This window comes from Fusarium graminearum, chromosome 2, assembly GCF_000240135.3.
Source record: "Fusarium graminearum PH-1 chromosome 2, whole genome shotgun sequence".
Taxonomy (NCBI): Eukaryota; Fungi; Ascomycota; class Sordariomycetes; order Hypocreales; family Nectriaceae; genus Fusarium; species Fusarium graminearum.
The window spans coordinates 5,918,860-5,931,102 of record NC_026475.1 but is presented as its reverse complement, the minus strand read 5'-3'; the positions used below and the strand labels follow the sequence as shown (position 1 = coordinate 5,931,102).

Below are 12,243 nucleotides of genomic sequence, written 5' to 3'. Positions count from 1 at the left end.
CTACTTTATTTTATCCATCATTCTGCATTACCATTTACAGTGTCATTGTCACATTCACTCTACGCCATTTATTATGAGTTCTCTTGCCTTTAACGTCCTTCCTCACCCCGTCCCCGCGTCAGCAAATCTGACAGCCTCCACTATTTCCATCCCTGACAGTGAGATTGACCGACTCAAGACGCTTCTCAAGCTATCACCTATTCCCGAACCCAATGTTTGGAACGGTCGTGAGGATGGCTCCTTTGGGATCCCACGAAGTGAACTCTTGGACTTGGTGAATTACTGGGAGAAAGACTATGACTGGTAAGTTTACATCTTATGCCAATACAATCGGATTTTGTACTGACTCATAATTTCTAGGAGAAAGTGGGAGGCCACATTAAACTCCATTCCTCAGTATAACATTACTGTTACCGACGATGACTCAAAATCGTACATGATTAACTTCTTTGCCCTGTTCTCTAAGAACCCATCTGCAATTCCTATCTTGTTCCTACACGGCTGGCCAGGATCCGTCGTCGAATATCTTCCTATTCTTCAAAAGCTACAAAGCGATTACAGCCCCGAAACCCTACCTTATCACATTATTGTCCCCCATCACATTGGATATCCATTTTCCGACCCACCACATCTTGACAAAGAATTCACACACTCCGATAATGCGCGCCTCATGTCCAAGATGATGCACTCTTTGTGCTTTGACAAAACAGGGTATGTTTCACAAGGTGGTGATTTTGGCGGCTGGACAGCGCCTGTCATTGCCAACATTGACCCAGCGTGCAAGCTCGTTCACATGAACATGCTGAACGTCATGCCTCCAGTCGGAGAAGATGTTGAAGCCGGCATCAGAGAAGGACGTTACAGCCCTGATGAAGTAGCGGCTTTTGGTAGACTCGCCGAGTTTAGCAAGACAGGTACTGCGTTCATCCAGCTGGACGGCACAAGACCAGCTTCAGCAGGCTATCTTATCGGAACCAACCCTGTCGCACTCCTTGCCTGGATCGGAGACAAGATGATTCAATGGTCTGACAGTGTTCCAGACCGCGATTTAATCTTGACAAACGTGGCGCTATACTGGTTCACTCGCAGCTACCCAACCTCGATATACGTTCACCGCATGGCCTTTGAGAATCCCGAGCTTCTCATGGCTGGCTGGAAGAACATCAAAGCACCCTTGGGCTATTCTTGCTTCAAGAAGGATCTTGTCACTGCGCCTGAGAGGTGGATTCAGCAGACCAAGCAGGTTAAATGGTATCGTATGCATGAGAAGGGTGGACACTTTCCTGCACTTGAGGAGCCTGATGCTCTGTGGAAAGATGTACAGGATTTTATTGGAGGATTTTGGGACAAGACCGCTTGATATCGCTGTGGACAATATCTTGTATTGGTGCGGCTTCAGGGCGCAAACATGTTAAGGTTAGGACATTACTCATAATGTTAGCTGTGGCATCAGGAACGACTTATTATTTTTGCTGGGAATTTGGCGCATGGCGTTTATAGTCACACAGATTGGACCGGACTAGCAACACTATTGGAAAGACTACATGGGAATAAATGGATGGATAAATTTATATGTGTTGCGTCAAAGTTGGGATACTTTAATCCAGTGACAGCTGCGCGCTTGTCATGATGGGAAATACGAGACATTAGCGACAGTCTTAGCAGCGTTGATGACATTTGATGTCACCAATCAATCTTTAGGTCGCTCACATTTCGTACTCTCAATGTTCGGGGTTAAATTTCCCGATTCCCTTGACCAGAGCTACGGTTCCATTCGGGTAGAAGCATCGGTATTTGTGTCACTTCATCTGTTCATAATTGGCGACGTCAAATGTCGTTCCGAAACATGCCCAAATAGGCCACAGAGTCTTACTCTCATTGGCGGCCTTTTGTTCAGCTGGTCTGGCTACTCTTGAGCTCTGGTTCGATCGCATCAGACTCGGCACTTCCTTGCCGTTGTGGGGTTGCAGTAAGGCCCGAGCCATGTCCCTTTTTCGGACGATCCCCCGGATCCCGATCGATATACCCCACGAAATTGAATGAAGCGAGCAAATGGGATGAATTTAGTGCATCTCTCGGCATTATTCTTGACGATGGGCTGTGATGTCGTCGTCGAAAAGGTCCACGTGGATGGTTCTATATCAGAATTGGAAGGTGGTTATCTTGGGAGAATCAATACGCGGCGACTTCAGGATCGGCTGAGACGGCTTCTTATTTCATGAATTTCTATATAATAGTCCTGTGTTCAAGACATATCATAGCTACAAAAGCTCATCTTACCATTCTGCCTCTTCATTAAAGCAAACACTTCTCAAAGTCACTCATATCGTCTCCTCAAGTCTTACAAACCTCTCATGCAATAATGCAGTTACAAAGCATTCTCGCTCTTGGTATCGTTACCACGGCACGTCTTGCTGTCGCTGGACCATGCGATATCTACAACAGTGGTGGCACACCCTGTATCGCTGCACACAGCACCACCCGGTCTCTATATAGCAACTACAATGGTGGACTCTACCAGATCAAGCGTGCATCTGATGGCTCAACTACAGACATCAAGCCTCTAGCAAAGGGTGGCGTCGCGGATGCCTCTGCACAAGACACCTTCTGCAGCGGTACCACTTGTCTCATCACCATCATTTATGACCAATCTGGTCGCAGCAATCACTTGACCCAAGCACCCCCTGGTGGCTTCAACGGACCAGAGGCCAATGGTTACGATAACTTGGCGAGTGCTGATGGTGCACCGGTGACCCTCAACGGGAAGAAAGCGTATGGCGTTTTCATCTCTCCTGGAACTGGGTACCGTAACAACCATGTCAGCGGTTCCGCTACAGGTGATCAGCCAGAGGGTATATATGCCGTCCTCGATGGTACACACTACAACGGAGGTTGCTGCTTCGATTATGGCAATGCCGAGATCAGCAGCAAAGATACAGGAAATGGCCACATGGAAGCCATTTACTTTGGCGACAACACTGTCTGGGGGTCCGGTTCTGGTAAAGGACCTTGGATCATGGCAGATCTCGAAAATGGTCTCTTTTCGGGCAAGAACCCAAAGAACAACGCGGCAGACCCGTCCATCAATGACAGATTCATCAGTGCAGTTGTCAAGGGCAAGCCTGGTACATGGTCAATCCGGGGAGGAAATGCTGCTTCTGGCGGTCTGTCTACATTCTACAACGGCGCATATCCCGACGGAGGATACAACCCAATGAAGAAGGAAGGCGCCATCATCTTGGGCATCGGCGGCGACAATAGTGTTGGTGCGCAAGGTACCTTTTACGAGGGAGTTATGACGTCTGGTTATCCTTCCGACGCCACTGAGAATGCTGTGCAGGCTGATATCGTGGCTGCAAAATATGCCACGACGTCAATGACAAGTGGCACTGCACTCTCGGTTGGATCATCTGTATCACTCAAGGTCACAACATCAGGTTATACAGACCGCTACCTCGCGCATACCAACTCAGACGTCAACACACAGGTTGTCAGTGCCTCTAGCACGGCCGCGCTTAGGAAGCAGGCTAGCTGGACTGTCCGCACCGGTCTTGCCAACAGCGGTTGTGTCTCGTTTGAGTCCGTCGATACACCTGGAAGTTTCCTCAGGCATTTCTCGTTCACTCTCGTTGTGAACAAGAACGATGGAACCAAGGCGTTTAACGAAGACGCTACTTTCTGTCCACAGAAGGGTTTGAACAACCAAGGAAGCTCAATTCGATCTTGGAATTACCCAACTCGTTACTTCCGTCACTACAACAACAAGGGTTATGCTGCGTCGAACGGTGGTGTCCACGATTTTGATGCTGATAAGAGTTTCACGGATGATGCCAGTTTTGTTGTTGCAAAGAGTCTTGCCTAGATGTAGAGCATTTTATCGCGTTAAGTTTGTAAGGTAGATGCTCATTTCCAGATGTTTTTTTTTTTTTGCAGAACCTGAACAGGATATATCAGTACATTCTTTCTTGGAAGTAAGGTATTAGTGTTCCTCTATCACAATCTAGTTATCTATAATATGCGAGGCTGAAACAGCCGTGTGACATGTTGCCTATTCCGATGGTGCCATAGTAAACTCCATTGGCTTCGACATAGCCGATTTCATAAACGGACTTCGAGCCCTGATCTCCTTACCCCAGATAAAAACAGCAATTGGTGCCGCTGCCAAAACCAACGAGATGAATCCCAGCAGGGAACTAGCCCAATGGAAACCCAAGTTGGTATACATACTGCTCGAAGCAAGCGGCAAAAAGGCAACTCCAAGATTCTCTCCCAGTATAGTAGCTCCAATTGCACTTCCAGCATAGTTGCTATAAGCATCGATCAAGTAATTCGCGATACTAACAACAACAGCTTCCGTTCCAAGCCCAACCAGCATCAAACCGAATGCAGGACCGACCCATGTCACCCATGAAAAGCTTGTCCAAGCATACACAAACATGCCCCCCGTCACACCAATAAAACCTCCAATGACAGCGACATAAAGTCGAGCTTCGGGTATAGGCGTGCCGGGTTCCTCTTTGTTCCGCGATGCTGAAGCGTAATACCAATTGTTTGTCAAGACACAAAGTCCAAAGCCAAGAATCTCGCCGACCACGATGGAAGCCTGCACGTAACCTGCTTCGACGGCGTTCCATCCGTATAGTTCGCTGAAAACTTGTTCAACGGATTGGGTAAACACGTAAATAACACCCAGACTGAAAGCTGTCCAGATGGTAGAGATTGCGACCACACTCTCTGTACAGAGCATGTAAAGAGGTCTCTGGATACTGATCCAAATGTCGTGCATGATGGACTTGGAGTCGAGTTCTGTTTGACTGTATGTGTTTTGTCCTTGTTTTCTTAGCTTCTTCGCTCGTGCAGTCAAGATTGCAGATGCTCTTGTTTCAGGCAAAGCCAAGATGAAAATGGGGAAGAAGACTCCTGTCCAGATAAGTTCGATGTATCCAATCCACCGCCACGGGAGGTATTGGAAAATAGCTGCTCCCACAACGGGTCCAAGGCTGCTCGAGTTCAGATAAATCATGATGTACAGCCCCGTGGGTATCGTTCGTGCTCGATCAGTGGCAAAGACATTTCCGATAATTCCGGCTACAGCATTCGCGAGAATGGTACAGCACCCTCCACTGAAGAACCTTGTGATGATAAGCGTCTCATAGTTCGGTGCCGTGCCAACCGGTATCAGAAAGCACAGAAATACGGTGTAAACCAAGAGGAAAACGATCCTCATGCCAAAATCCTCCATAATCGGGAGTAGTACCAGAGAGAAAATGGCGCCGCCGAGTCCCCAAGATGTAACGGGCCAGTAAGAATGCGGAAAGTTCTCGTCGCTAATGTTGAAGTCTTCACCGATGGCTTCGTGGGCTGTTGTGATGATTGCGCCGTTCATCATGGAGATGAAAGTTGCAAAAAGGCCTAGGCCTACTGCAAACCATTTCTTCTTGACGGACCAGTTATATGGGTTCTCGGGATCGTTTGGGCCCGACCATTGCACCACGATGGGTTGACCTATTGTCGGTCAGTGTGTTTTGATATTAGTTCTGCGTGTAACGAACCTAGCGAGGACTCATCTGCCGCTTTATCACCCATAGTCATCGGTTTTGGCTCTGTAAGTATAGTCATATTGGCCAGATCTCTTGGCTGACGATCAAAAGAGTTTCTGTTTGATGATGCCAAGTCCAAGTTTGAAGTAGCCAAGAAGAATATGGAGCCAATCGTTCGGGGAACTTCATCTCGTCCAATGTTCCGAGGCGTCAAGATCCATACCGAAAACTCTTCCTAATTCCGGACCCATACAGCTGAATTCCATTACCTCATTTAATCATCTCAGACCAATGACGGGTTTTCGGTTATATCACGCTATTCCCCGAAGTGTGTAAACAAGCCGAGTGCGGGGAACCGTGATAAGATACTGAATTAGGATAGCAGGTTCTCTGAATGGACTTTGTATGATGGACGACATAAATGAAAGACTTATATATGGCATACAGATGACAGAAGTCACCGCCCTCAGGGAATCAGAAACATTAGCCGCTAGGAACATAAGAGACAAAAGTTATTAGGCCAGCTTATGCTGCTTAGACTAGGGTTCTTAGACTACTTATTTTTATATCCTAAGACTGGAGAGGCCAACTTTTCTGCTACCCATTAGACCGCTAATAATCATTCCAAAAACACAAGACATACGAACAATGCTTGACTCTACCGTGCCAAGAGACCAAGGGTTCATGAAACTACCTCCCGGCCGAAGCAATGCAAGGCCCGGCTCTGCATTATTTCAATCAACAGTCTCAATCCTTGCAAGCAGTGGAATAGTATACCATGACCTCGTATACGTTCAACCGCGCCTCAAATGTTGGCCAGCAATTACACATTCCCGGCCCCTGCAACTATTTGACCATTCCTTCCAGTTGATTTCTTTCATTCAACTGTTGTATGCAAGCTTGAGGCTGCTGGTCCAATCAACAACTCGTGTTCATGGCTGGGATGCCACTCATCACCGAATCGGGATATCCCCGAACTTGTTTTCATGCTTAAATAATATGCGCTGTGATTCAGCCAAGACTCTTTATTGGTATCAGGCAACCTCGCAAGGCATCTTTGTTATGAGGTAGATTGGGGGCCAAGAGAAAGTAGACACCAAACGCCCGCTGCTTGGTGCTTTTGATCTTTCCCCTCTTCTTCTTTTTGACTTTTTTCAAGACTTCAACACGATCACCGGACTATCTCAAAACTACAGAAGCACTATGGTTCTTGTGTTGTTATAGATAAGTTTTGTCACAGTAGACTCGAAATGTCGGACAACGGAACAATCTTGGGCCCTCTCACACGCACATGGACATACCCAAGCCGATGCAATCTATTGTTTCTGGCGGACTGTCCCACTTGCACAATAGCAGTACAAGCTCAAAAGTGCAACACTGCGAGTTCAATCACAGTAAGTATCTCATAGACTAAACGACTATCTGTAGACTAATCTATGGAGGTCGAGAGCTTCGAGGATCTTTTATGCTGGCCTCCAGCGACGAAGTCAAAAGCATTCAAGCCTCCTATCAGTTTTGGAGGTATTTACAAACCCGCCAGCGAATGTCCCCAAGGATACACGGTCGCTTGCACAGCCGAAGGCACAACAAAAAGCGATTTCGAGTTCCAATACGAAGCCAATGAAGATGAGTTCATCAGAGGCTGTTGTCCATCGTAAGTACACCTAGCAACCCCCAGAGACAGATTGGGGACTGACGATAACGCAGTGGCTACGAATGTGCCAAATATGGAGGCACACAAACGTGTGAGAGTGTCTATTCAACAGGTATGACTGAGGTGGCCTCGTGCAGCTCAGGAAGCACTGTTCTCAAGAGCTTGGGAGCGCCTGTTCAATACAGGAGTATGGAGACAGGTATACTCAGGATTGAAAGTGTCACTATGCATGCACCTATGTTCCAGCTAGCTGGGTCGGAACCATTCGAGATTTCATCGACGTCAGATAGTGAATCGGTGTTTTTGACATCGTCAACAACAAATTTGTCATCAACATCGGCAGAAACCTCCACATCCAGCGTGGAGCCAGACTCTAGAGGGGGGCTATCGACGGGAGCACAAGCTGGCATCGGTGTCGGAGTTGGCGTTGTTGGGTTCGGAATTTTAGGCGCAGCCTTTTACCTCTGGCGAAGAAGGAGAAGGTCGAAGGTACCGTCAAAGTCTATGCTGGAATCATCTCAGTTGGATTCAAGAGAAGTAAAGCCTCCAGGCGAACTGGGAGGAACGCCACTAGCACCTTCTCAATATGCTGCAGCTGAGCTTGATGGAACTCCCGTGAGACAGGAGTTGCCATAAACAATGGAACTAGGGTACAGAAGACGTCTTGTATTCAAGGATCAATTAATAGTTAATAGTTATTCTCTGTCATTACAACATAGTATCCGCTTCTATACTAATACGGGAGGGTTTAGTCATATAGCTTGGGTCCTGAAGCGGCCAGGGTAACATAAAACAGCTTGGTCTGGCCAGTGATAACCAATCTTCCCTTTCCAGCAAACTGAAAGTTGGCAGCAGTAGTTCCAGTATAGATCTTGCCAATGAGCTTGCCAGATGGGTTCCAGACATGGACACCATCACCACAACCAGCGTAGACGCGACCCTTGGAATCGGTATGGACGCCTAGAGATATTAGCCAAAGGACCCATGACTGGGGGTGGGCTGAAACTTACCGTCGGGGATGAATGAAGATACGTAGGCAAAGGTCTTGCGGTTCTCAAGAGTACCGTCACCGTTCACATCAAAAGAGTAAACAGAAGCGGGAGAAGAAAGGTTGCGGCCGTAGAAGCCAAGAGCGATACCAGTGTCGGTGACATAGACACGCTTTCCATCAGGAGCAAAGCCAATACCTGACATAAATTAGCATCAGAGAACATTATACCCGCAAAGAAGCTTACCGTTGGGAAGAGTAAAGTCGTCAGCGACAACAGTTACAGCACCAGTAGCAAAGTTGTATCGGTACACTTGGTTTCGCAGGCCAGGAACGGGACGGAAGTCTTGAAGATAGCCGTAGAGAGTGTCGGTGAAGTACAGATCACCGTTCCTGGGGTTGATGCCAACGTCGTTCAGGGAGTTGAACTGGCGACCAAAGTAGTTGTTGAGGAGGACTGTGATCATTAGTAAAATCTCTTGTTGGAAAGTAGGTACTGGATCTTACCACTAGTGTTGTAGGGAGGGAGAGGGTTCATTCGGTAGAGGGCCGAAGGAACTTCATCACCTTGGCCTTCACCAGCGAAGATGATTTCGCCCTTGTAGTAAATTCCACCTAAATTCCACCCATTAGTCTCTCATCGACGAGTACCGACAGCTTTGGATGGACTTACCATTAGGGTTGACGACTTGAGGGTTGGCTGTGTCGACAACCGTCACCTTCACTTCATCCTTGCCCAGAGTTCCCTTGCGTAGAGCCTCTGCCTCTTTGAGAGAAATCTTCTGGATAATGGAAGACTTGTTCAGACCAGTGCCAGCCGCGGGAGCTCCCGCATTCTGCACGAAAAAGACCTCCTCAGTAGGTGGATACCAGACTACGGCCTCGTGAAAGATGGGGTCGCTCTTTGACGTGGCAATAAGTGTCAGAGAGGGGTCCTTTCCGATGACGTCGAGGAACTCGTCGTCGTAGACATGGAAGGGTTTCTTGACAAGAGATTCCTCAGTCACTCCAGGCCACGTAAAGACCTGAGATAAATCAGCAAGTTTCTAGAACGTCGGGAATGAGGGGCTTACCAGTGAGTCATTGGCCACAGCAGGTGGTGGGACATCCTTCAAAACGTTGAAAGACTTCTGATCAATGACCTGAGCCGTGGAGGGAAGTTTGGCAGCTGCCACGCCGCAAATCCCGACAGCAAGCAGAGCAATGGTGGAAGGCATGGCGAATGAGGAGGTGGAGGTGAAACTAAGTGGTGTGGAAGCCAAGCTGCAGGAGGAAGATGGATGGTCAGGCTGTACTAAATATGTGCCTTGGAAGAGCGTTGTCCACAATTGATCATCTCCGCTGTGTCAAGGATCACAACTGGGCAGGGCATGGGTGAGGAACTTGGTAGCAACCAAAATCTTGGTTCTGAGCTTTAGGCCGCAGAAAATAAACAGGCTATGCTTAGCCTACCCAAGTCTCTATCGATCGACGATTTATTTTGTCTCTTGCTCAAGTGTCTGCTGAGGCATTAAAGATGGAGTAAGTGAGGGGTGCAGGGATCTGCCGGTTGGTGTGCCCAGACCGTACAAGATCGACAAGGTTAAGCTTAAGCTAGTGGAACACCAGATTACCCGAAGCAATCACCTCTTGGGCATCAGGATACACCTTGTGGCTTACGGGGAGAAGGGCACGATTTAGAGTTTGGGAAACCGGACTTCTTACCCTTGAGGAACTTACGATTAATGGGGTTCTAGACTATCGGGCGGATCGAGAGACAATACTTCCGAGAACCAGGTTCATGCTTTCTAGCTGATGTGACCTGACGATTATGGATGTTGGTACGATCAAGCGAGGACTGCATCCTTGTCTCAGCTCTGTGAACCAACAACCCAAGTGAACCAACACGAAGGAACCTGGGCAACTCCTGAATGCTGCAGCTTGGCTGCGCCTCTGAACTAGTGACAACGGTGACTTGGCGTGCCGTAGATTGCATGACTGTCAACACTAATCCCAGGAGCATCATTTGTTATTCGAAGCGAATTACCCAACAGAATAAGAACTACGGGGAAAAACTGAACTCGGTAGCGACGGCGGAACTAGTAACGCTCTAGAAATTGTGGCTTGCGGCGCGGAAAGACTCCTGGCGCCGGCTATTGCTGGCACCTGCTAATCGAGTGCCGTAGCAGCGGAAAGAATAACGGAAAGAATTTTGACCTGACGTTGACAGTGTTTACACTTGGCAAGGGGAACTTGCCGAGATGTTGGATTCGGTATGCATATCCGATCTTGCAGATCTATTCAACTACTCTCGATAGCATCCACGAAACTGAAGATCTTGTAAGAATTTAGAAAATCCTTTTCCCACAGCCTCGGTAGCGATTTCATTTCTGCATATTGTTAAAGCCCCGGTCATAATGATACCACATTACAGTATGGACAATGCTCCTGGTGCTGATGCAGGGATTCTTTGTATGCGGGATGATTAAAGTTTGAGTTTGATTAGCTGGCCCCCTCCTTTTCTTCAGCACCAAAGAACCCGGTAGAAAAGGTCTCAACTGCCAGTTGCGTGAGTAGTACGGAGTAGGGGAAACCTGATGGTCGTAGTGAGACCGCCACCAAGGAGATGAAATGTGTTGAAGTGGTGTGAGGCGTTGAGAAAAGAGGGAAGTGCCGTATGCAGTGCCGTATGTCGTGCTTTACATAAAGACAAACAATGTCGAGGAATTCCTGTTTCGCGGTTCCCTGTTGCAAATATTTGGTCTTTTCTCATAAGGTCACAAACACTTACCAGGCTCAACAGCCTGCGCTCGTATCTCGTCGCTCCTTCAACCCCATTCCCTTGTACCGTCGATCATTCCCCATTTCCTCGCCCTAAGATGCAACACTACCCCCAAAGATGGCTGGAGTCAACACCAAGAGCGGCACTGTCGCTATCGTAATCGCCGTCTTCATCAGCATCGCCTTCTACAATGTCCTCGAGCTCAACGCCTACATCTTCGGCAGCTTCAAAAAGCGCAGTGGTCTATACTTTTGGAGTTTTGTCGTTGCAACATGGGGCATCGCGTTCAATGGTACTGGGTACCTCATATTGCATCTATCCCTGTCTGAGCAAACGTATCTCTACTCCACGCTCATTCTCATCGGGTGGTGCACTATGATCACTGGACAGTCTGTTGTTCTATACTCCCGTCTACATATCGTGATGCATAACCAGCGTTGGTTGAAGATGGTCTTGGCTATGATCGTCGTCAACGCGCTTTGGTTGCATCTTCCTGTTATCATCCTTGTCTATGGTGTTGGTTCTTCAAACCCAACGCCTTTCCAAAAGCCATACGAGGTTTTTGAGAAGATTCAACTCAGCGTGTTCTTTGTTCAAGAGCTTATTATCTCGAGTCTTTATGTCTGGGAGACCACCAAACGTCTAAGGCTAGAAAAAAGCATTGGCAACACCAAGACCAAGATGGTGCTTAATCATCTGATCGTCGTCAACATCCTGGTCATCCTTCTTGACGTCTCTATTCTTGCACTTGAGTTTGCAAACCTCTTCGACATTCAAACTGCATGGAAGCCCCTCGTCTATAGCGTCAAACTCAAGCTCGAGTTTAGTATACTCAATCGTCTTGTCGAACTCACAAGAGGACGAAACGAGAGTTCATACGGACCTAGCCACGGCGCTACTACTCAGCATGCCGACGAGATAGGGTTGGAGACCATTAATCGTGACAGAAGAAAGCAGTTCACCAGCGCTCAGGGGACAATCACGGGTGATTACGAAGTTCGTGTTGGGAAGGGCGATGAAAGTCATCGTGTCTTTAATAACGAGACGGATTTGATTAAAACAACAGAGATTACTGTTCACAGTGAGAGGTACCCTGGTCACGGGAGGGAGAGTTCGGAGGGCGATTCGCCCGAAGGTATACAGCACATACCCAGGGGTAGTGCGTCATCGGCATCTTCGGAAGTTCAATTTGCGAAATATGGAAATTAGAACATGCTTTTTAATACATTTTCTTGATACTCCTGCTTTCATTCAAATCATAGGTGTCTGTATTATTAATAATGGCGCGACTTCTCAAGCG

General features: G+C 47.7%; 6 protein-coding genes across 6 annotated transcripts; 4 read left to right on the top strand and 2 right to left on the bottom strand.

Moving 5' to 3' along the window:
* Nucleotides 1–73: 73 nt before the first annotated feature.
* On the top strand, nucleotides 74–1,360 carry FGSG_03812 (uncharacterized protein; the record flags this gene model as incomplete). Its single annotated transcript, XM_011323571.1, has 2 exons — nucleotides 74–303; nucleotides 361–1,360. The coding sequence occupies 2 exons, from the start codon at nucleotides 74–76 to the stop codon at nucleotides 1,358–1,360; spliced, it is 1,230 nt and encodes a 409-aa protein (XP_011321873.1).
* Nucleotides 1,361–2,362: 1,002 nt separating this feature from the next.
* FGSG_03813 (alpha-N-arabinofuranosidase precursor) lies at nucleotides 2,363–3,862 on the top strand (the record flags this gene model as incomplete). Its single annotated transcript, XM_011323570.1, has 1 exon — nucleotides 2,363–3,862. The coding sequence occupies one exon, from the start codon at nucleotides 2,363–2,365 to the stop codon at nucleotides 3,860–3,862; it is 1,500 nt and encodes a 499-aa protein (XP_011321872.1).
* A 186-nt stretch (nucleotides 3,863–4,048) lies between these two features.
* FGSG_03814 (uncharacterized protein) lies at nucleotides 4,049–5,619 on the bottom strand (the record flags this gene model as incomplete). Its single annotated transcript, XM_011323569.1, has 2 exons — nucleotides 4,049–5,505; nucleotides 5,553–5,619. The coding sequence occupies 2 exons, from the start codon at nucleotides 5,617–5,619 to the stop codon at nucleotides 4,049–4,051; spliced, it is 1,524 nt and encodes a 507-aa protein (XP_011321871.1).
* Nucleotides 5,620–6,790: 1,171 nt separating this feature from the next.
* On the top strand, nucleotides 6,791–7,830 carry FGSG_03815 (uncharacterized protein; the record flags this gene model as incomplete). The annotated part of the gene is made up of 4 exons (XM_011323568.1): nucleotides 6,791–6,934; nucleotides 6,983–7,194; nucleotides 7,225–7,306; nucleotides 7,441–7,830. The coding sequence occupies 4 exons, from the start codon at nucleotides 6,791–6,793 to the stop codon at nucleotides 7,828–7,830; spliced, it is 828 nt and encodes a 275-aa protein (XP_011321870.1).
* An 82-nt stretch (nucleotides 7,831–7,912) lies between these two features.
* FGSG_03816 (uncharacterized protein) lies at nucleotides 7,913–9,416 on the bottom strand. The gene is made up of 6 exons (XM_011323567.1): nucleotides 9,256–9,416; nucleotides 8,856–9,207; nucleotides 8,690–8,797; nucleotides 8,430–8,639; nucleotides 8,205–8,381; nucleotides 7,913–8,154 (listed from the first exon to the last, which is right to left on the bottom strand). The coding sequence occupies exons 1-6, from the start codon at nucleotides 9,397–9,399 to the stop codon at nucleotides 7,943–7,945; spliced, it is 1,203 nt and encodes a 400-aa protein (XP_011321869.1). The 5' UTR covers nucleotides 9,400–9,416; the 3' UTR covers nucleotides 7,913–7,942.
* Nucleotides 9,417–11,060: 1,644 nt separating this feature from the next.
* On the top strand, nucleotides 11,061–12,152 carry FGSG_03817 (uncharacterized protein; the record flags this gene model as incomplete). The annotated part of the gene is made up of 1 exon (XM_011323566.1): nucleotides 11,061–12,152. One exon carries the CDS (start codon nucleotides 11,061–11,063, stop codon nucleotides 12,150–12,152), a length of 1,092 nt encoding a protein of 363 aa, XP_011321868.1.
* Between the last annotated feature and the right edge of the window lie 91 nt (nucleotides 12,153–12,243).

Bases quoted from the DNA above. Each gene is read 5' to 3' on its own strand.
- FGSG_03816 (XM_011323567.1), bottom strand. From the start codon at position 9,399: ATGCCTTCCACCATTGCTCTGCTTGCTGTCGGGATTTGCGGCGTGGCA. The intron at 8,382-8,429 runs GTAAGCTTCTTT...AATTTATGTCAG, and splicing joins CGACTTTACTCTTCCCAACG to GTATTGGCTTTGCTCCTGAT. The intron at 8,155-8,204 runs GTAAGTTTCAGC...TAATATCTCTAG, and splicing joins ATCTTCATTCATCCCCGACG to GCGTCCATACCGATTCCAAG.